General features: G+C 42.1%; 1 protein-coding gene across 2 annotated transcripts in view; it reads left to right on the top strand.

The window, feature by feature from the left end:
• The first annotated feature begins 2,111 nt into the window (after nucleotides 1-2,111).
• Nucleotides 2,112-22,257, top strand: part of PTPN12 (protein tyrosine phosphatase non-receptor type 12) — a 103,364-nt gene continuing 83,218 nt past the window's right edge. Inside the window, exon 1 of one of the 2 annotated variants that reach the window (XM_004045637.5) lies at nucleotides 2,112-2,511. In XM_004045637.5, coding sequence (XP_004045685.1) covers nucleotides 2,413-2,511 — 99 coding nt within the window. In that variant the 5' untranslated portion in view covers nucleotides 2,112-2,412. Of the gene's footprint in view, nucleotides 2,512-2,879; nucleotides 2,904-22,257 lie in introns of those variants that run through there. The other variant, XM_055392518.2, reaches the window with a different exon arrangement.

Genomic DNA, 22,257 nt, shown 5'->3' with positions numbered 1-22,257 from the left:
CGGCTCACTGCAATCTCCGCCTCCCAGGTTCAAGCGATTCTTCTGCCTCAGCCTCTGGAGTACCTGGGACTACAGGCGTGCACCACCACACCCGGCTTTGTATTTTTAGCAGAGGCAGGGTTTCACCATATCGGCCAGGTTGGTCTCGAACTCCTGACCTCAAGTGATCCACCCAACTCGGCCTCCCGAAGTGCTAGGATTACAGGCGTGAGCCACTGCGCCTGGTCTGAAGTGCATATTTCTGGAGTGGATGTATTAGTTGGATTATTTTAACAGAAATATTTTCCTTTTTTTGAAGAAGTAAATAAACTATATCCCGTTACACCTATTTTCTTTTTTTTTTTTTTTTTTGAGACAGGGCCTCACTCCCGTCGCCCACGTTGGAGTGCAATGGTATGATCACAGCTCACTGCAACCTCCGCCTCCCGGGTTCAGGTGATCCTCCCATCAAGGCCTCCCAAAGTGCTGGGATTACAGGCGTGAGCCACCGCGCCCGGCCTACACCTATTTTCTTCAATGAGTTTTTCACTAAATTCCATAGTGCTCCTAACTTTCATCTGAGAAAGTATTCTACCACTGATATTTCCTATTATAACCAAATTCCCTGACCAATCTGCTCTGTAAAAAAAGGTTTGTGGGTATAAATGACGAAAGTCAGTTCATGGATCAAATCCTTCAGTTCTGTCACATTGTGAGAGGCCACTGTTGTGAAAGTAAAATAACTTGTATTCTAGTTACGGCTCTGCTAAGAATACGCTGGGGGATGTCAGGAAGTCGCTTTATTTGTAAAATGATGAGTTAGACCAGAATATATTCTCTGATAGAAGTTTACAAAGATGAATAAAGATTTATAGGCTAGGCGCGGTGGCTCACGCCTAAAATCCCAACACTTTCGGAAGTTGAGGGGGTGAGGATCCCCAGTGCACAGGAATTCGAGATCAGCCTGGGCAACCTAGTGAGACTCCCTTCTCTACCAAAAATAAATAAACAAATAAATAATAAATTTTAAAAATGTATTAGCTGGGCTTGGTGACGTACTGAGGCAGGAGGATGCCTTGAGCCCAGGAGTTCAAGGCTGCAGCGAGCCGTGATCATAGCACTGCACTTTGGCATGGGAGATAGAGCAAGACCTCAGCTCTAAAAAAAAAAAAAAAAAAAATTAATAGATTTATAAAGTCCATTCTATGGAGGAAAGTCTCTTATTCAGTTATGAACTGCTGCGAACCTAAAGGCAGGAAGGCAAATTCCCTTCAGTTCGGCAAACACGAAGACCCCACATTCGCGTCGTCTGTGAAGAAGGCACTCCGAACCTCAGGCGCTCACTCGCCAGGTTTAAGAGGATGAGCAAAGAATAAAAGTCCTCTCACCCAGGAAGCGTTTCGCTTCCCTTAGCTGGAGCCACGCTCCAAGGTGCCAAAGCCTAATTGCTGTCCACTCTCACCAATCCGTTAGCAAGATGAGCATCTACCTGCTGCGAACGTGGCGGTGACACTACTACAGCTCCCAGCCTGCCTCCCGCCCGCCCCCACTCCTGGACTCCACAGACCGTGACTTGTAGTCCCAGCCCACGGCTGGCGGCGGTGCGGGACTCCTGAAAACTGCTTTTCCTCGCTAGTAGGCGGTGAGACCGCAAATTCCATCAGAATCCTACTCTGACCCACTAGGGCTTGCCCCGCTCAGAGTCGCATTCCCTCCTCCAAATGAACCAACTCTCCTCCCAGCGCTACTCCGACCTCTAAGCACGCCGGGCGGGGCCACGCCCCGGAAATGGAGTCAGGTCTCCAGGCCGCCCGCTGAAGTGCCTTCCAGCCACTCCAAGCGGGGCTGGGGCCGGCGGGGCGGGCTTGGGGGCGTGGCCGGGAGGCGGGCGGGGATGCATCAGCGGGCGCAGCGCTTGGGGCGGAGCCGCAGCGCGAGGCCGCGCATCTGGGTGGTGGCGGGGACGCGCCGGTGGGGAGAGGTGGCTGCGGCTGCGGCTGCTGGCGGGGGGTGGGGGGGAGGAGGAACCGGGAAGGGGGGGCAGGGCGAGCGGAGAGCTAGCTGTGTTCCTGAGGCGGCGGCGGCGGCGGCGGCGGCGGCGGCGGCGGCGGCGGCGGCGTCTCCGACGGAGGAGGAGGGCGGGGAAGGAGGATGGAGCAAGCTGGGGGTTGGGGTTGGCGCTAGCCGCAGCGGCTCGCCTGGTACTGTGGGAGAGCGGCGGCTGCTCCTGGAAGTTGTGGTGTCGGGAGCCCAGCCGGTGCCGCCGCAGCCGCCGCCTAGGGCGGTGGGGAGGAGGAGGGAGCCGCGGGGCTTGGCGGGGGTCGGGAGGGAGGGACGTGCTGGGGGAACGAGCTGGGGAAGACGGAGCGGGCTCTGTGCCGGGCGGGCGGGCGGCGGGGGGGCCAGCGACCGCAGCCGGGGGGACGCGGGAGGATGGAGCAAGTGGAGATCCTGAGGAAATTCATCCAGAGGGTCCAGGCCATGAAGAGTCCTGACCACAATGGGGAGGACAACTTCGCCCGGGACTTCATGGTGAGTCTGTCCCCTCGCTGTCGCGTTTTCTGGCCGGCGCCGGAGCCCATCGCCGCCTCTCCCAGCCGGGCCGCCAGTGCTTTGTGTACCTCTGTGAGGAGAGGGGCGGAGGGGGCGCGCACCAGCCGGGTGAGCCGGGTGGTCTCGGAGGCCAGCGGGAGGCGAGAGCGCCTCCCCCCGTGGCCTCCTTTCTTCTCCCATGTTCGCGACCCCCGCGCGGGTTCCCGGGACGCGAAGGGAGCGGCCGCGCGGCCGAGCCCGCAGCCTGCACCGCGGCTCGCGACCACCTATTGTTTACCGGGCCGGGAGCCGGAGGCAAGTGAGGTGCAGGCCGGGGGGTGCTCGCGTTTCCACACCTCCCCGCGCAGTCCGCTCCTCCCAGGAGGGTCGAGGTAAGGTATCTGGCTGTGACCGGGAGGAGTGCAGATCGTGGCTGACAGAGGAACGGGGGTATTGAGGTTTGGCACTAACTCCTGGGATCCCTTTGCTCTAGCTGGTCTCAAAGCGGGCAGGGTAGGACTTAGGCCGTTTCTGGGGTCGCGGTCATGATCTCCAACGCTTGGGAAAGGATTGCCCGTAAGGAATCTCATGGGTTTACCTAATTTCCATTTACCCGCGTCCCGCTTCTCCTCTCCTGAGGCCCAGGTTTGAGGTGGTCTTGGGGTCCGTGTGACTATAGGTTCAGGGGATAAGTGTGGGTGGGGGAATTATCCTGAAGGAAGCCAGCCGACTTCGGACTCCCCAGGGGATATTGCCGAAGGCGGAGGGGATGTGACTATCACTTCCTATCCGGGGTGGGGGTGGGGAACTTGGGAACAATAGTCCTGGTGGGGCGGAGGCGACGCTACGGGCCGAAGCCCTGAACTGGGAGATAACCTTCCCAGCGCCCCCCCGCCTCCGCCACCCTCTACTTTCCGCCCTCTGCTTGTGCAGGCAGTCTTGAGAGGAGGTGAAGGTTAAAAGTCTTGTTCATGAAATTGCTCTAGATACACTATTGCTCTAGCACACTGTGAGGGGGTCAGATCCGAAGGCGTGAGACCAGAAGTCGACTTCCTACGTTACCCACCCCCCCAACCCCCGCCCCTTTTATTTTTCTGCTGGACAATGTTCCCTCTAGGGTTGTTTCCCGGCTTAGGAGGCGGTGGTTGCGGCTGCTGCTCCTACGGATATTGCGCAAGACTGGGGCGTTGGAAACCCTGTAGGTCTGGGGAATGGAAAAGGAAGTGGGACTTTGGGAAGTGGTTGCTCCTTAGTCTTGGCGGGGGTTGGGAATGGGAAATAAGCTGGGGAAAATTTTTATCTTGGGTAAGGTACACCTCGAAGAATAATCACTTAACTCTGAAATCTGATTATGAGAAGGATACACAGTTAATGCCTGTAAAATGAATGGGCAGCAAACATTGGCTAGTTTTTATTTTTTATTTAAAAAGTACAGTATTTATGGTGGAGGTGATATGACTTAGTAGTGAATACTTTTTCACGTTTTAAAGAGACTGGTCTAGTAAAGCTTTAGCGTTAAATTTTTAACAGCTTATAAAATAGGCCCTTGACCATACACAGTATTATACTAGCATCGTTGAGCTTTGTGATTCCCGCCTCCCCAGACGAATAATAGAGGACGGAAGTAAAGTTTTCTCAGTATCTTTTGAAGATTGAAAATATAAGTTAAATAATCTAACTTATTCCTTATTAAAAATAAAAATATTGCTTATATTTAAACATTTGCTCTTGATATTTAGCCTATGTATTTTTGAAAAATTACTTTTTGATCTGAAAGGGTTAAGGAAAAGAGGGCATTTTCCCTTTTTACTATTGAGAGTTTTTATTGTCTTGGTATCTTTTGAATGGTGTCATTTACAGCAATTGGATGGAGTTTGGTTGTTTGGTTGGTTGGTTGGTTGGTTTTTTTTTTTGAGACGGAGTCTCGCTCTACGCTCTGTCGCCCCGGCTGGAGTGCAGCGGCGCAATCTCAGCTCACTGCAACCTCTGCCTCCCAGATTCAAGCGATGCTCCTGCCTCAGCCTCCTGAGTAGCTGAGTTTATAGGCACGTGCCACCACGCCCGGCTAATTTTTGTCCCAAGTAGCCGGGACTACAGGCGCAAGCTACCACGCCTTGCTAATTTTGTATTTTTAGTAGAGATGGGGTTTCGCCATATTTGCAGGCTGCTCTCGAACTCATCTCAAGTGATCCATCTGCTTTGGCCTCCCAAAGTGCTGGGATTACAGGCGTGAGCTACCATGCCCGGCCTAAAACTAGTTTTTTACCGTCTTACTTTGGTTATGGAAGAAGAGATGGTGTGGTCCCTGGTCATTTCTTGTTTGCATGCTAGTCACCTTGTTATCCCTAGGCATATACCGTCAGGAAGGAGCATTGTTTGGTGATGCGGGCCATCAGGACAGGTTGCCCAGCCTCTGAACTCCTGTACTGGAGAAGTGGCCTTAGGGTTCATGCTTTGGGGATGAGTCAGGGATTCCTATTGGAGAGTTCATTTCTTCCTTTCTTTTTTTTTTTTTGAGATGTAACACCTCGCTGTGTCGCCCAGGTTGGAGTGCAGTGGCTCAATCTCGGCTCACTGCATCCTCACCTCCCAGGTTCAAGCGATTCTCCTGCCTCAGCCTCCTGAGTAGCTGAGATTACAGGCGCATGCCACCACGCCCGGCTAATTTTTGTATTTTTAGTAGAGATGGGATTTCACCATATTGGCCAGACTGGTCTTGAACTTTGATCTGACTGACTTTGTGATCTGCCCGCCTCAGCCTCCCAAAGTGCTAGGATTACAGGCATGAGCCACCGAGAGTTCATTTCTCAAAGACTAAATGAGTTTCCTTTTTCTTCCATGATACCTAGGTATAGCTAGGTGATTCTACATTAGAGATTTGATGACTAAGGCTATTCTTTTATAGGGCTTTTTTTTTTTAATTTCCTGACTTGATAAGCAATAGCTGTGATTAAGACAGCCGGTAGTTGGTGCTGCTTTTTCCCCTGACTGGAAGGCTGGAGAGGAACTATGTTCTCCTGGCATGGAAAGAGAAAAAAAAGATTAGCTTATAGATTCTATTATTTTTAAATTCTGATGTCGATTAAAAATGCATTTTAAAGTCTTAACATTTTATGACTGAGCCTTAGAGATAATGTAGCTGATATAACTGTTCCATCATAAAATAATGTTTATTCCAAATTTGGAAATTAATAGAATAATAATAATGCCTTACACTTAGACCACAGTTCAAATGAACACTCCACTTGCCTGACTGGTGATGATGCTCTTTTCGCTCTATCCAGCTGTCCTATAGTCCTATCATTTAAAGGCTACTTCTGTTAATATTTTTTTGTTTTGTTTTGTTTTGTTGTTTTGTTCTGTTTTTGAGACAGGGTCTCACTCTGTCACCCAGGCTGGAGTGCATGGTTGCGATCCTGGCTCACGGCAGCGTCGGTCTCCCTGGGCTCAGGTGATCCTCCCACTTCAGCCTCCAGAGTAGCTGGGGCTATGGGCCCACCCCACCAAGCCCTGCTGATTTTTGTATTTTTTGTAGAGACAGTGTTTCCCCATGTTGCCCAGGCTGGTCTCAAACTCCTGGGCTCAAGCAATCCACCTGCCTCAGCCTCAAAGTGCTGGGGTTACAGGTGTGAGCCACCGTAGCCGGCCTACTACTTGGTAACTATCTTATATCTTAATTTCGTTTCTTCATGTTTGAGTATTTAGGTCATTCTACTTTCTGCTGTTACATACAGTAATTCTGTGATTAACATTTTTGCTGAAACTTTGACATTTTTCACTGTTGCATAAGATAGCTTCCCGAGAGTACTAGGTAGATGTATGTAAACATTTAATACATGTTCATAAACTTGGAAAAGTTTTGTCAGTTTATACAACTGTCATAATGTATGAGTGTTCATATTATAATTTTCTTGATCTTTATTTGGTGGTTGAAAACTGATATTTTGTTTTAACTTGAATTTCTTGATTAGTATTGAGGATAGAAATTTTCCACCTGTCATTACTATTCTATGAGTGTCTATTCCTGGCCTTGGTTGTGCCCCATACTGTTAAAGAGGAGACAGCTAAGGTACCCAGACTGTACAGAACTATGTTGCCTAGATGGTTATTTGCATGTTGAAAACATGCTAATTTTGCTAATAAATTAGCAAATAGCTAATTTGTGGCTGATCCAGAATTTGATCTCAATTATCTCTACTTTTAATATTTACAAAATGAGTGATAAATGTATAAAGTAGGGTGGTGCACATTCATGTTTGACAGACCTAGGTTTTACTCCACACAGACTCCCTCTGATGGCTGGGGGTTGGGGAGGTGGTCCTGGACCATACTTTGAGAACCAGTGAGCTAATACATGGTAAGTGATAAAGGTAATGCTGGGAAAGTTAGGTAGAGGTCTTTTTGTGAAGGATCTTATATCTGTGCTATAGTTAGATTTTATTCTACAGACCGATAATAGCAATTCTGGACAGTCTGCATTGTAACTCCTAGAGTCATGGAGAAAGTAGGGAGGTGTTAAGAAAATAGACATGCTGGTCCACTCCAGCGTCATTCCCCCACCCTCACCTTCTCCAGCCTGCTCCTTGAGTTGTACTCTGAACCTTCACTTACTTAGATAGGTTCTGGTAGAAAAGGTGAGAATCATTAGTCTGGGTTTCTGGAGCACTACTGAGTCTTTTAAGAAAGGTAAACAGTCATTTGTGTTTTACAAAGTTGAATCTGATAGCAGTATGAAGGGTGGCATTTTGGAAGCTGTTGAAATATAAGAAGTGAGATGTGAGGGCCTGAAGTGAACTGAGATGGGGAAATAGAGTATACAACACATCTGATAAGAATTAAGAAAGGAGTCTCAATGATTCATTAGATGTAGGTAGTAAAGAAGAAAAGAGTATAGTATTATGACTCGCAAAATATCTAGCTTGGTATCTGTCACCCAAGCTAGAGAATACCATTTGGTAGAGTAAGGAGTGAGGGAGGAGAAACAAGTAGAGGAGACCAAACAACATTGTAGGAGGAAGTTTCAGGGGGAGAAGAGGATAAATTTAATTTTCAACATGTTAAAACTGCGGTGCCTCTGAGACATCCAGTAGAAATGTAGAGCTCAAGATTTCTGACAGGACGGAGTTAAAGATGTAGGCATCATCATATAAGCATGTAGGAGATAGTTGACAGCATGGGAGTGAATGAGCTTATTCCAACAAACTTATAGAGTGACCAGCTTTAGGTTGAAGAACATCAGTCTTAAAATAACAGCCAAAAGAAGGATATACTAGTGATTGTTCCTGAGAAGGTGTGGTCAAGGAGGAGGGAGGAGAACCAGAGATGTCAGAAAAGCCAGGGAGAGTTTCAAGAAAGGAGTTATTACCAGAGTCAAATAATGCTGGGAGGACCGGTAAGGTGAGGTTGAGAAAGTACCCATTCCATTTGGCACATAGGAGTGCTTTGGTGACTAGAAAAAGCAGTTTGGGTTGGGGTATGGGAAGAAGCTAGATTATAGGGTGAAGGGTGGGTTTAGTGTCTTTCCATTTTTTTTAACATTTTGAAAGTAAATGGTAGGAGCTAGAGGAAGATTGGTTGAAGGAGAGTGTGCCCCTCCCACTGCCCTTTTTTTTTTTTTAAAAAAGGAGAGAACTAGAGAATATTTTTCTTATTATTTCTTGTCTATGTGTATATCCTCTTTAGCCTGGGAAGATCTTATGTTGCAGTCTTGATAAATATAAAAATTTTAATCATTTGTTTATTCAGTGTTGTAGCTTATAGGTTTAAAAAAACTAATAATAGCTTTATTGAGATATAAGTACCTACCATAAGATTTATTCATTTAAAGTCTATGATTCACTAGTTTTTTATTACATTGATGAAGTTATACAACAATAACCATAATCAATTTTAGGACATTTTCTTCACTTTCTGTACCCATTAGCAGTCACTGCCCACCTTCCCATAAGCCCCAGGCAACCACAAATCTACCTTGTGTTTCCATAGATTTAAGTATTCTGGACATTTTATATAAATGGAATCATACAATATGTGGTGTTTTGTGACTGACTCCACCTAACATGATGATTTCAAGTTTCATCCATGTTATAGTATTGATCCATAGTACTTTTGGCCTTTTTATGGCTGAATAATATTCTATTGTATAGATATCACATTTTGTTTATCCATTCATCGTGTTGATGGGTATTTGAATTGTTTCCACTTTTTGGCTAATGTGAATAATGCAACTATGAACATTTGTGTACAAGTTTCTGTGTGGTCACATTTTCAGGTCTCTTGGGTATATATCTAAGTGTGGAATTGCTCAGTCACGTGGTAACACTATGTTTAACATTTTGCGGAACTGCCAGACTGTTATCCAAAGCTGCTGCACATATTACATTCCAATCAGGAATATATGAGGGTTCCAGTTCCTCTACATCTTCACCGATACTTGTTGCTGTCTTTTTGATTATAGGCATCCTACTGGGTGTGAAGTGGTATCTTCTTGTGGTTAGCTTGTAAGATTTTGTGTGTCTTAATTTGTCTTTCAAAGCTAGAGTGATAGGAGATATTTTCCAGTCCTTGCATTTGAGCTAATCTTAGTGCTTACCCAGTGCCACTGGTTTAGTTATGGTTTTCTTATCCATCCTTTGATGAGTATTCACCTAAACATATTTACATCAACTAACTTCAGAAGTGGAAGTGAACTTTTAAGTAACTCTCCAGACATGGTTCACTGAGACAGTAAACTAAAAATTTACTTTAAGCGTTCTCAAGAATGTTTTACTGTATTTACTTTCAAAATATATTAACTTTTTTCATCAATATTTGATATTTAACTTGGAAAAAGGATTTTTAAAGGATGAAACTGAAAGTAAGACATTAACATTTAGGTGGGTGTAGGTTTTTTGTTCATATGTTAAATACTTCTGTGTTTCTGTAGCACTCAGTTCATTAGATTCATAAACATTTACATTTCTGTCTTCCCCAGACTGAACGCCTCCCAGGCTAGAGACTGGGACTTAATTATCCCTGTATCCCCATTGCTTAATATAGTGCTTGGCATTTAATAGGCACTAATGTCCATTGCATGTGCAGACATTGTAGACAAACTTAATGCTGTAAGACAGATTTATTCTTCAGGTGAATTCTTCAGTGGTCCAAGGGTTTGTCTTCTAGACGATCATGAGAACTGCTTCTTCCCCTCCTACACAGATGTGCTCACATAACTCGTTGTATTTTCAGTATCCACTGAAAAAGAAAATACAAGATAAGAGCTACATTGAATTCAAATATTTTAAATAAATATGATTTTATTAGCTGCAGTTTCTTAAGGTAACTTCTGTATTTGTGCATCCCACACCCAATGGATCATACTTTGTTGACATTGTCTTAGAGTATTAATAAAATGTCTTTTAAACTTTTGGCTTTGGACTTAATAAAATCAAGATATCATGTTATCAGTATCTCTTCAAAAATAGTGAATTTGTGGGTATTTAGAGAGTGATTACAAGTGATATCTGTTGTTCTCTACTTGCCTCTAGTTTCTTTCCTCATCCAGTCCATTCAACATATCATACTCACTTTCCTAAAATACCACTTTCAAGTGGCAGCATCTGTAGGCTAATGGAAACCATACTGGTGGTACAATCAGGAGATGCGGGCTGCACTGGAAGCATGGTTTAATTTTTATTATTAAAAATATAAGTTAAAAAAACTCATTGCTCCCTTTGATGACCATTACAATTATTGGAAATTTTAAATGTGTATTTTGAAAGTCAATTCAAAACATATGATCCAAGTGCTGCTCCTTTTTCAAACTGTAATTATGTCTGTCTCTCTTTCCAGAGAGATTTGATTCCCTGATTTTTTCCCTTCTCAGCTCCCTCCAATTTTAAATATATATATAGTTTTTTTTTAATAATTAAAAAAAAATACTTCACCTGGAAGTTTTCATCCAATTTTGTAACTTTGGTCCTAGTTGAGAATCACAGGCCTATAGGATAAAGTCTGTACTTCTTAGCCTGGCATTCCAGAACCTTCTTAACATAATGTCACAGTACCTTTCCAGTGTTAAACTTCTATACTCTGGTATGTATCCTCTCTTCTTTTTGAAGGAAGCTATTCCTGGTCCTTGAGCATACCTACTAAATGAATGAAATCTTGCTTGTCTGTGGTTGTACTGTTGAACATACTTTTTCCCTCAGAAAGCTTCCCTTTTATTTTAATTTTTTTTATTTTTTTGAGACAAAGTCTTGCTTTGTTGCCAGGCTGGAGTGCAGTGGCACCATCTCAGCTCACTGCAACCTCCGCCTCCTGGGTTCAAGCAATTCTGCTGCCTCAGTCTCCTGAGTAGCTGGGATTACGGGCGCCCGTGACCATACACAGCTACTTTTTGTATTTTTAGTAGAGATGGGGTTTCACCATGTTGGCCAGGATGGTCTCCCCTTTTATTTTATAAACCAGTACTTGGAAGATGAGAAAGCTAAAAATTTAAAATGACTTCACCATGTTCACCAAAAACTCAGAAGCAAAAATGTTGATTAATTCTCACCTTCTAGAATAAATATTTTAGTACAGTTAATCTTAAAGCACTTTTTCTCCTTTGTAAAGTTTGATCTTTAATATCACAAGAAAAAAAGCCTTTCATTAGATTTGAGTTGAAAACTTGATAAGGTAAATCAGGTGATATCCAATTTCTAAACCACTAGTCTTTTCCAAATATGAGTTGAACTCCTCTTCCAGCATTTTATATTTCCTGTAGTATTTAAGTTTCTTTAGATTCATGCAGTCAAACCTTGACAATTATCTCCTTCCTTCTGAAATCACACAAAAATCTTGTTTGCATTTGTACAGTATTGTAGGGTCTGTAGCTGGCCTATGGCAGATATAAGAAGCAAACAGTAGTTGCTCCCTAAAAGTTTTTTTTGGAGAAAGTGGAATGTGGACTGTATTAGTCCATTTTCACACTGCTATGAAGAACTGCCCGAGACTGGGTAATTATTAAAGGAAAGAGGTTTAATTGACTCACAGTTCAGCGTGGCTGGGGAGGCCTCAGGAAACTTACAATTGTGGTGGAAGGTGAAGGGGAAGCAAGGCACCTTCTTCACAAGGTGGCAGGAAGGAGAATGAACATGGGAGGAACTGCCAAACATTTGTAAAACCATCAGATCTTGTGAGAACTCACTATCAGGAGAACAGCATGGGGGATTATAATTACATAGGGATTATAATTCAAGATGAGATTTGGTGGGGACACAAAGCCTAGTCATATCGTGGACCATGTTAATCTCAGAGACTTTGGGAAGTGTGCTAATATCTACATTTCCTGTAATAACTTTTATATCTAATCGGCATTTAAAAAGCTATTTTAACAACATTTGAGTGACTGTCCTGATAGTCTCTGAAGGAATGCAAAGATTTGTCTCTGTCATCCATCCACGGTCTCTATCATCCATCCATGGTCTCTATCATTTATCCATTCATACAGAAGGTATTTATGGAGATACCTGAGTGCCCACTATGCCCTAGGTACTGTGTTTTTGAATTGACAGTTGAAAACATGGCAGTACTCTGTTCAGGAAGTTTACTAACTGAACAGACCTGTGAGAAGCAGCGGGACTTTTCCTGGGGGCAGTGGGTGGGCTTCAGGGGAATCTTTGAACCCTTTTAAATTATATATAATATTTTTTGTGTATAAGCCCATTTTAGGGGGAAGAAAGTTCATAGCTCTTAGTTTCTCAAGGAGTTTGGGTCCCTTAGACTAGTGGAAAGATAAGGAGTTTAGGAGCTATACAGTCATTAATTTCTATCCTGGCCCTGCTGTGATTCTGAGCAGATTATCTAGAGAAGTTGGGGCTCTAATACATACCTGGAAAGAACAAGATAATATATGTAAAGTTTCTAACATAGTATATAGAAGGTAGTCAAAGGAATTTGAGATGACATACTGCTCCAGTGGAAGTATATTCGGAATATAAGCCAGAGAGACAGGAGAGCCTAAATCTGTCTGAATAGATCATGGACAGTTTCCACAAAGATGCTACATTTGAGCTGGTTTTTGAAGGAAGAGTTTGTCAGGTGAACTAGGTGAGTAAAAGGCAACAACACTTTCAAAGACTTGGAGATAAACAGAGATAGAACTGTGGGTTTTAGATGGGAAGAACAGGGGCAGTGTGTATAAAATAAGAAAATCTTATGTACCCAAATAATAGGATTTCCAAAGGAATATCAGCTTAAATGCTATTATGAAATTGGCCTGTGTTCCTGAGTGTTTTGATGAGGAGTGTTTTGATGTTCCATTATTATGGCATAGTTGTTTGATCTTACAGTAGGACCTTTTAAAAATCGAGTCCTTGTCACATGGTAAATGTTCTTAAATCTGGTAATTTTACTTTATCTCAGGTATATAAAGTAGTACTGTCTCTGTTTACACAGTTCTTAGATGACTAGATTAGTGTTTCTCATTGGCATCTATCAGATATGTTTAAAGTGCCCTGTAGAAAGAAATTACATTTAAAAAGCCTTCAGGACTAAGGCAGCTTATTTATAATGGTGGGTCTCTTGCTTAGTTTGGATTCCTCAGCGAATTGAGTTTTCCATAAGATGACTCTGAAGAGGTTTTGAGACTGCATTTGTGACCAGAACCAACGTGAGAAAGGAAAGGAGTTCTAGGTCACATGCTACAAAACCATGAAGAATAACTTCTCTAGACACCCTCTTCCCCATTGTGTATGTTGGTTTTACTCCCGACGTCATAAACTCTTTAGTGTTAGAAGGAACATAAAAACTGTTTAGAAATTAAGGAGCTTGTTACAGGTCTTGCCACAGAAAGGTGGTGGAACTGGGTTAGACCCAAGTTAGGAAAGCAGATGCTTTTTATATGACATGATGCTGCTTAGGCCAACATTTTCAGTCTTAGGGAAAAAGTCAGTAAAGCCCCACTTCCTACCCCCCTAGAGTAGAGCATAAATATCCTCAAAATTACAAAAAAAGTTTTCTGTCAGTATAGATTTTTGGTTGCAGCCTACTTCCAAAAAGTAGCTTAAGTGAAGAAAGAATTTATTGCAATGGAATACTGCCCTTGAGCAGGTTGAAGCATCAGAACCAAGAAATAGAGAGCCTGGGTGACTCCTCTCTCCATGCCAGCCTCTTTGTCTTTCTATGGTTTTCAAGTTTCCATGTCTCTGGGGCTGCTTGGATACTTCTCTTTGCTTCTCTGCACACCTGCTTTACTATTACCTCTCTCTGCATTTTGACTTTCACTGTTTTGGCCTGCATGTGCTGAATAAAGACATCCCTTATGGTAATCTAACCTGTCTCATTCACTTTTATCTCAGATTATGGGAAGAGCTCAGAATGACTAGAATTTTGCTACATCTTGTTTTCAATTTCCTGAAGAAAATAACCAACTTGCCAGTGAGATGGGTGTAGTATAAGGTGGTGAGCTTATTCATATGTGTATGGAAGGAAGGAACTTTTTCTAGAGAAAGGAAGGGATGGCTTGATAACTAGGCGGGCAGCCCAAAGAGTGTCTAGTAGAGAATCCTTGAAGCAAAATTGAAAAAAAATTTACTATTTTAAGGTTTCAGCTCCGTATGAACTCCACCCACCTTCTTTCAGAGATGGAAAAAGCACAAAGAGTCCTTGTGACTTGAGAGAACAATTTGTTGGCTCTGGCAGAGCATTATTTCACATTTACAGTTAGACATTAAACATCAGGCAAAATTTTAACGTTTCTGTGTAGCAAACTAAAATTAAGATTATCTATAAGCTGCTTATTTATGGTACCTAAATTTAAATTATAATTTTTCAACATTAAAATATGGAACCTTCTTGCAAGGAAATCCTGTTTTAAAGTTTGGGTTTTTGTTTGTTTTTATTTTTTTTTATAAGAGATAGGGTCCTGCTTTGTCACACAGGCTGGAGTGCAGTGGTGTAATCATAGCTCACTGCAGCCCTGACCTCCTGGGCTCAAGTGATCCTCTCACCTCACTCCTGAGTAGCTAGGACTACAAGCATGTTGCCACCATGTCCTACTAATTTTTTTACCTTTTTTTGTAGAGATGAGGTCTTACTATGTTGCCCAGCTGGTCTCAGACTCCTGGCCTAAAGCAATCCTTCCATCTTGGCTCCCCAAGTGCTGGGATTATAGGTGTGAGCCACTGCGCCTGGCCCTAAGGATCACTTTTATCAAAGTAGTCACTATGATTTATTCCCTGATCATATGTCAGAAATATATCACTATCTGAAAAACTAACATATTTTCTTCACAATAGGTTTTGCATTGTTAAAATTATCCTAACTATAGTTCTTTTAGTTCATGAATCGTCTAAAATTTATGTGTTACTATGTTCATTGTGTTTGCCTGGCTATTAGCGTGCCTGTCTTTGTGCCTGTGTGTCTGCCTGCCTGCCTTTGTGCCTCCCTTTGAAATTCTATTTGCCTACTCACCTTTCTCTACCTACTCAGTCAGTTGGTTGTCTGTGCCCAAGATTTATTAATGTGTGTTAACGTGTGGATAGTAGAGATAGACTGGAAAGTACTTTTGTAGTTTAGAAATGTCCTGTAATTTACACCTAGTTGTTTGTAATTCATCTAATACGGTAAATAGATTATACAAGGGGACTTCAAAAAGCTCATGGAAAAATGGAATTAAGTAAATAAATGTTATTTATTAATAAATTTATAAATAGATTAAAATTAAAATATAAAGTTAATTTCTGAACATAAACTCCATAAGTTTACTTTTATAAGTGATGATACACCAACCATTTTGTTTATCCCTAAGAACTGAGGGTCCTAGAAATTTAACCATTTCAATGCAGTTTTTTTACATTATTAACTGAAGAGTAATGAATGCCCTTTAAAGATTTTTTTGAGATTAGGAAAAAAAACAAAGGCAGAAGGAGCCAAATCAGGACTGTAAGGTGGGTGCCTAATGGTTTCCCATCTGAACTCTCACAAAATTGCCCTTGATTGATGAGAGGAATGAGCAAGAGGCATTTTTGTGGGTAGAAAAGGACTCTCTGGTGACGCTTTCTTGGATGTTTTTCTGCTAAAGATTTGGCTGACTTTCTCGAAACACTCTCATAATAAGCAGATGTTGTCTTTCCTTGGCCCTCCAGAAAATCAACATGCATAATGCCTTGAGCATCCCCAGAAACTGTTGCCATGAGCTTTGCTCTTGACTGGTCCACTTTTGCCTTGACTGGACCACTGCCACCTCTTGGTAGTCATTGCTTTGATTGAGTTTGTCTTCAGGATCATACTGGTTTCATCTCCTGTTCAGCCATGTTTCATCTCCTGTTACAGTCCTTTTAAGAAATGCTTCAGGATCTTGATCCCACTTGTTTATTTATTTATTTATTTATTATTTTTCGTTTTGTTTTTGAGATGGAGTCTCGCTCTGTCACCCAGGCTGGGGTGCAGGGGCATGATCTCTGCTCACTGCAGTCTCCGCCTCCTGGGTTCAAGTGATTCTCCAGCCTCAGCCTCCCAAGTAGCTGGGATTACAGGTGTGCGCCACCACACCCAGCTAATTTTTGTATTTTTGGTATAGGCAAGGTTTTGCCATGTTGTCCAGGCTGGTCTTGGACTCCTGACCTCAGGTAATCCACCCGCCTTGGCCTCCCAAAGTGCTGAGATTACAGGCATGACAGTTTAACATTTCCATTGAAAGCTCTGCTCTTGTCTGTAGCTATCTGGGTGCAATCGTTTTGGCACCAATTGAGTGGCAATTTGTTCAGCTTTAATTTTTCAGTCAGAATTGTGTAAGCTGAGCAACTTAAGATGTCTGTGGTGTTGGCTATTGTTTATGCTGTTAATTGCAGGTTCTCTTCAGTTAGGGCAAGTGACAAGATGAATTTTTTTCTCAAAAATCAATGTGGATGGTCTGCTGCTGCAGGTTTCATCTTCAACATCACGTTGTCCTTTCTTAAAAAGAGGCACCCATTTGTAAGCTGCTGATATTTGGGGCATTGTCCCCATAAACTTTGCTTCACCATTCTTCCATCCAAGCTTTGCCATAAATTTGATGTTTTGTTCTTGCTTCAGTTTTTTAGCAGAATTCATGTTGTTCTGATAGGGGCTCTTTTCAAACTGATATCTTATACTTCTTAGTGCTTCAAATGAGATCCTGTTCATCAGACATGTTATAAGAAGTTAGTATGAGTTTATTTTGGTGCAAAACAAAATTGAAATCCATGCATAGTTTTTTTCATGGTACATATTTTCCATGAACTTTCTGAAGACCCCTTGTATGAATGCCAAGGAGAAACATAGGGTGGGTGGATATTAGTAATAGGATTTTGCAACTGAAATAATTAAACATGTTCAGATATTTATCTCCACACCCATTCACTGACATTATTAGATGGTGCACAAAAGTAAAAAGTTTATTTTAAAATTACTTTATAATTTAGATAGAAGATTATTAAAATTCATTTTTAAGAAACAGAGTCTGTCTCTGTTGCTCAAGCTTGAGTGCAGTGGCACAATCACAGCTCACTGTAGCCTCAAACTCCTGGACTCAACAGATCCGCCTGCCTTAGCCTCCTAAGTAGATAGGACTACAGGCATGAGCCACTGCTCCCTGGTGGATTACTTTTAAAGTATTTTTTTTTTGAAAATGCAACTTAACTTAAACTGGAAGTACAGGATGAATATTTAACCAATACATTTAATTTCTTGTCATTGCTTTATTAGATGCTGTTTTTGTATTGTTTACAAGGTCTCAGCATCATATGTATGATATTTTCAAATATGTTCTAAAATGACCTCATCATTTATTTCTGTAGTTGTTAAAGAAGGTATAGAGGTTTTATCATTTTTTAAAATAGGATGTAGGTTGGATTAGATCTATAAATTATTATTTTGCCTTTTAAAACAGGTTATAGATAAAAGAGGGAAAGGTAACCTGATGATACTACTGGGCAGGAGTCTTTACGTTATTTAAAGAGGGTGTAAACGAAGGAATGTACAAAAGTAAAAATAGGCAGGGAAGAAAAGACCTGATGGAAGTAACATATCTTTGTTAGGAATTTGAGTGTCTAGCATTATAGTGGACAGTCCAATGATATGGTTTACAACAGTTATATAGGTATTAGACCTGGCCATTACTTACTGTGTAATGTTGAGTACATGATTTGAACCACCCTCAATCTTAGCTTCTTTATCGTTAAAACAGAAATAGTTTGTAATGTTTGAATTAGTAAGAATAAAGGGCACAGTGTCAGATGTGTCAGAAGGAAGCATGATTAGGGCATTAAGTGAGAAGTTAAATAAATGGGAGGGGAAAAAGGCCACCCCTTGCTCTTTTTCTCTTTTGGACCTTTTTGGTGACAGAGACAGAAAGAATGTGTATAGTATATTTAATTATCTGAAAATACAGAGCTGAGCATCCCTAATCTGAAGTTTAAAATGCCCCTACATCCAAAATTTTTTGAGTGCCATTATGGTCTGAGAGCAGACATTGTGTATGATTGCTGTTTTAAATTTGTTGAGGTGTGTTTAATGGCCCAGAATTTGGTCTGTCTTGTTGAATGTTTCATGTAAACTTGAGAAGAATGTGTATTCTGTAGTTGTTGTCTTAGGTAGTCTATAGACGTGCATTATATATCCAGTTGATTGATGATGCTGTTAAGTTCAACTGTGTCCTTACTCATTTCCTGCTTGCTTGATCTATCCATTTCTGATAGAGGAGTATGGAAGTCTTCAACTATAATAGTGGATTCAAATGTTTCTCCTTGCAGTTCTATCAGTTTTGGCTCACATATTTTTATGTACAATTGTTAGACACATACGGATTAAGGGTTATACTGTCTTCTTGGAGAACTGACCCCTTTATCATGATGTAAAGCCACCCTATCCCTGATAACTTTACTTGCCATGAAATCTGCTTTATCTGAAATTAATAACTAGTCTCATTTTATTTTTGTGTTAGCTGATATATTTTTTTCCATCCATTTGCTTTTAATCTGTGTGTGTTTGTATATTTAAAGTGGATCTCTTGTAGACAGCATATAGTTAGGTCTTGGTTTTTAATCCACTCTGACAGTCTTTTAATTGGTACATTTAGACCATTCACGTTCAGAGTGATTACTGATAGCATTGGATTAATGTCTACCATATTTGCCACTATTTTCTGTTGTCATTGTTCTTTGTTCCTATTTTTTTTTTTGTCTTCCACTGTTTTTCTGCCTTTTGCAGTTTTAATTCAAAATATCATATGACTGTCCTTTCTTAGCATGTCAGTTTTACTTCTTTTTTTTTAACTTTTTTTTTTTTTGGTCTTTTCTAAAGAGACAAGGTGTCGCTTAGTTGCTTAGGCTGGAATGCAGTGGCATGTCATAGCTCACTGTAACCTCAAACTTCTGGGCCCACATGATCCTCCTGCCTCAGCCTCCTGAGTAGCTAGGACTACAAGTGTGTGCCACCAACCCTCAAGTAATGTTTTTTATTTTTTGTAGAGAGAAGGTCTTACCATGTTGCCCAGGCTGTCAAACTCCTGGCCTCAAGCAATCCTCCTGCCTTGGCTTCCCAAAGTATTGGGATTATAGGCATGAGCCACTGTGCCCAGCTGGGTGTTTTTACTTTTTTAAGTGGTTGCTCTGGCATTTGCAATGTATATTTCCAGCAAATCCAAGTCCATTTTTAGGTAACACTGTACCACTTTATGGATGGTGAGATTACTTTATAATGACAAAGTAACCCTAATTCTATCCCTTGTATCATTGCTGGCATTATCTCACTTACAAATAAACATACACACACAAGCATATATAACCAAATACATGTTTGCTGCTATTTTGAATAAACGTATCAGATCAATTAATAAGAAAAATAAAAGTTTTAATTTTACTTTCATTTATTCTTTCTCTCATTTCTTCTTCCTTTATGTAGATGTGAATTCCAGACTAGCATAATTTGACTTCTCTCTAAAAAATTTATTTTAACATTTCTCACAAGGTAGGTCTGTGGCAACAGATTCTCTTAATCTTTTGTGGGGGACAGGGTCTTGCTCTGTCTGTCACCCAGGCTATAATGCGGTGGCATGATCATGGCACACTGCAGCCTTGACCTGCTGGGCTCAACCAGTCCTTTTGCTCTAGCCTCCAGAGTAGCAGAGACTACAGGCATGCACCGCCACACTCACTTAAGTTTTTTTTTGTTTCTGTTTTTGTAGAAACGAGGTCTCACTGTGTTGCCCAGGTTGGTCTTGAACTCCTGGGCTCAAACCATCCACCCACCTCAGCCTCCCAAAGCATTAGGACTACAGGCATGAACCACCTTGCCCAGCCTTAATTTTTGTTTGTTGAGAAAGTTTTTATTTCTCTTTGGTTTTTGAAGGATAATTTTGCAAGGTTCAGGATTCTAAGTTGGTGGGTTTTTTCTTCTCAATACGATATTTTGTCACTCTCTTCTTGCTTGCCTAGTTTCTGAAACAGAGTCAGATGTAATTCTTATTATACTTGCTCCTCTGTAGGTAAGATGATTTTTTTTTCCTCTGGCTTTTTAAACGATTTGTTTATCTTTGATTTTTTGTAGTTTGAAAGTGATATGCCTACATAAGTATTTCTGGCATTTATTCTGATCAGTGTTCTCTGAGCTGCTTGGATCTGTGGTTTGGTTTCTGACATCAATTTGGGGAAATTTTCAATCATTATTTCAAATATTTCTTCTGTTCCCTTCTTCTCTTTGTTATTACCCTTATGCATATTTACATCTTTTGTAGTTGTCCCCACAGTTTTCGCATATTCCGTTCTGTTGTTTCAGTTTTTTTCTAGTCTTTTTAATCTCTTTTCAGTTTTGGAAGCTTTTATTGAGATATCCTCAAGTTGAGAGATTCTTTCCTCAGCCATGTCTAGTCTACTAGTAAGCCCACCAACAACATTCTTCATTTTTGTTACAGTTTTTTAAAAAAATCTCTAGCGTTTCTTAGGCCGGGCACGGTGGCTCACGCCTGTAATCCCAGCACTTTGGGAGGCAGAGGTGGGTGGATCGTGAGGTCATGAGATCAAGACCATCCTGGCTAACATGGTGAAACCCCATCTCTACTAAAAATACAAAAAAATTAGCTGGGCGTGGTGGTGGGCGCCTGTAGTCCCAGCTACTGGGGAGGCTGAGGCAGGAGAATGTCATGAACCCAGAAGGCGGAGCTTGCAGTGAGCCGAGATCACACCATTGCACTCCAGCCTGGGCGACAGGGCGAGACTCCGTCTCAAAAAAAAAAAAATCTCTAGTGTTTCTTTTTGGTTATTTCTTTGAATTTCTGTCTCTTTGCTTATATTGATTGCCCATCTATTCTTGCATACTGTCCACTTTATCTGTTAGAGTTCTTAGGATATTAATCATAGGGTGTTTGTTTGTTTGTTTGTGTGAAACAGGGTTTTGCTTTGTCTCCCAGGCTGGAGTGCAGTGATACAATCATAGCTAACTGCAACCTCCGCCTCCTGGGCTCAAGCAATCCTCCCACCTTAGCCTCCCCAGTAGCTGGGATCACAGGCATGTGTGAACATGCTTGGCTAATTTTTCATATTTTTTTGTAGAGAAGGGGTTTCGTCATGTTGCCCAGGCTGGTCTCGAACTCCTGGGCTGAAGAGACCTGCCTACCTCTGCCTCCCAAAGTGGTGGGATTACAGGCATGAGCCACCCAGAGCCAAGGTCTCAGTCTTTTAGTGAGCTTGTTTATGGATTTTGAACTATATCCTGTTTCTCAGCGCCTCACCCCCAGGATGGCTTGAATGACCTATAGTTGGGTATTTCCCTTACCTCATGTAAATAAGGCTCTGTTAAAACCCCAGCAGGTTAGGCTCAGGTTAAATCATTTCTCCGTAGGGCAGACCTTGTTAAGAAGAATGGAATATTCGGCCAGGCACAGTGGCTCACACCTGTAATCCCAGCACTTTGGGAGGCTGAGGCTGGTGGATCACAAGGTCAAGAGATAGAGACCATCCTGGCCAACATGGTGAAACCCCGTCTCTAATAAAAATTAGCTGGGCGTTCCTGTAGTCCCAGCTACTCGGGAGGCTGAGGCAGGAGAATCACTTGAACCCGGGAGGTGGACGTTGCAGTGATCCGAGACCGCACCACTGCACTCCAGCCTGGTGACAGAGCAAGACTCCATCTCAAAAATAAAAAATAAAAATACAAAAAAAGAAGAAAGGAGTATCCTGGTGTGTTGCAAAATGGCTCCCCTTTCTCCTGCTGCTGGAAGCATGAGGGGATTTTTCTCTGATACTTACTATGAGAACCTGGTAGAGCTCCTGGAGGTAAAACAAAAATGTAGGGTCCCCTTTGGATTGGGTACACCAGGAGTTTTTGTTTGTTTGTTTGTTTTTTAGAGCGGTCTCGCTGTTGTCCAGGCTGGAGTGCAATGGCACAGCCTTGGCACACTGCAGCCTCAACCTCGTGGCCTCATGTAATCCTCCCACCTCAGCCTCCCTAGTAGCTGGGACTACAGATGTATGCAACCACACTTAGCTATTTTTAAATTTTTTGTAGGGGTGGGGTCTCACTGTGTTTGCCTAGGCTGGTCTCGAACCCCTGGGCTCAAGAGGTCCTCCCGCTTCCACCTCCCAGAGTACTTGGATTACAAGTATGAGCCACTGCATCCAGCCTCCCCTGGAGATTTTAACCCTCATAGTTGTTCACACTGAGCCTCTAGCAATTCATCAATTACAGTTCAGGTTTCTTATGGAAGTTTGCTGTGTGAGTGTTTCTGCTCTGATTACTCGTGATTCTCCGTATTCACCTTCTGTCTCT

Source organism: Gorilla gorilla, chromosome 6 (genome assembly GCF_029281585.2).
Source record: "Gorilla gorilla gorilla isolate KB3781 chromosome 6, NHGRI_mGorGor1-v2.1_pri, whole genome shotgun sequence".
Taxonomy (NCBI): domain Eukaryota; kingdom Metazoa; phylum Chordata; class Mammalia; order Primates; family Hominidae; genus Gorilla; species Gorilla gorilla.
This window is presented reverse-complemented; position numbering and strand designations above follow the sequence as displayed.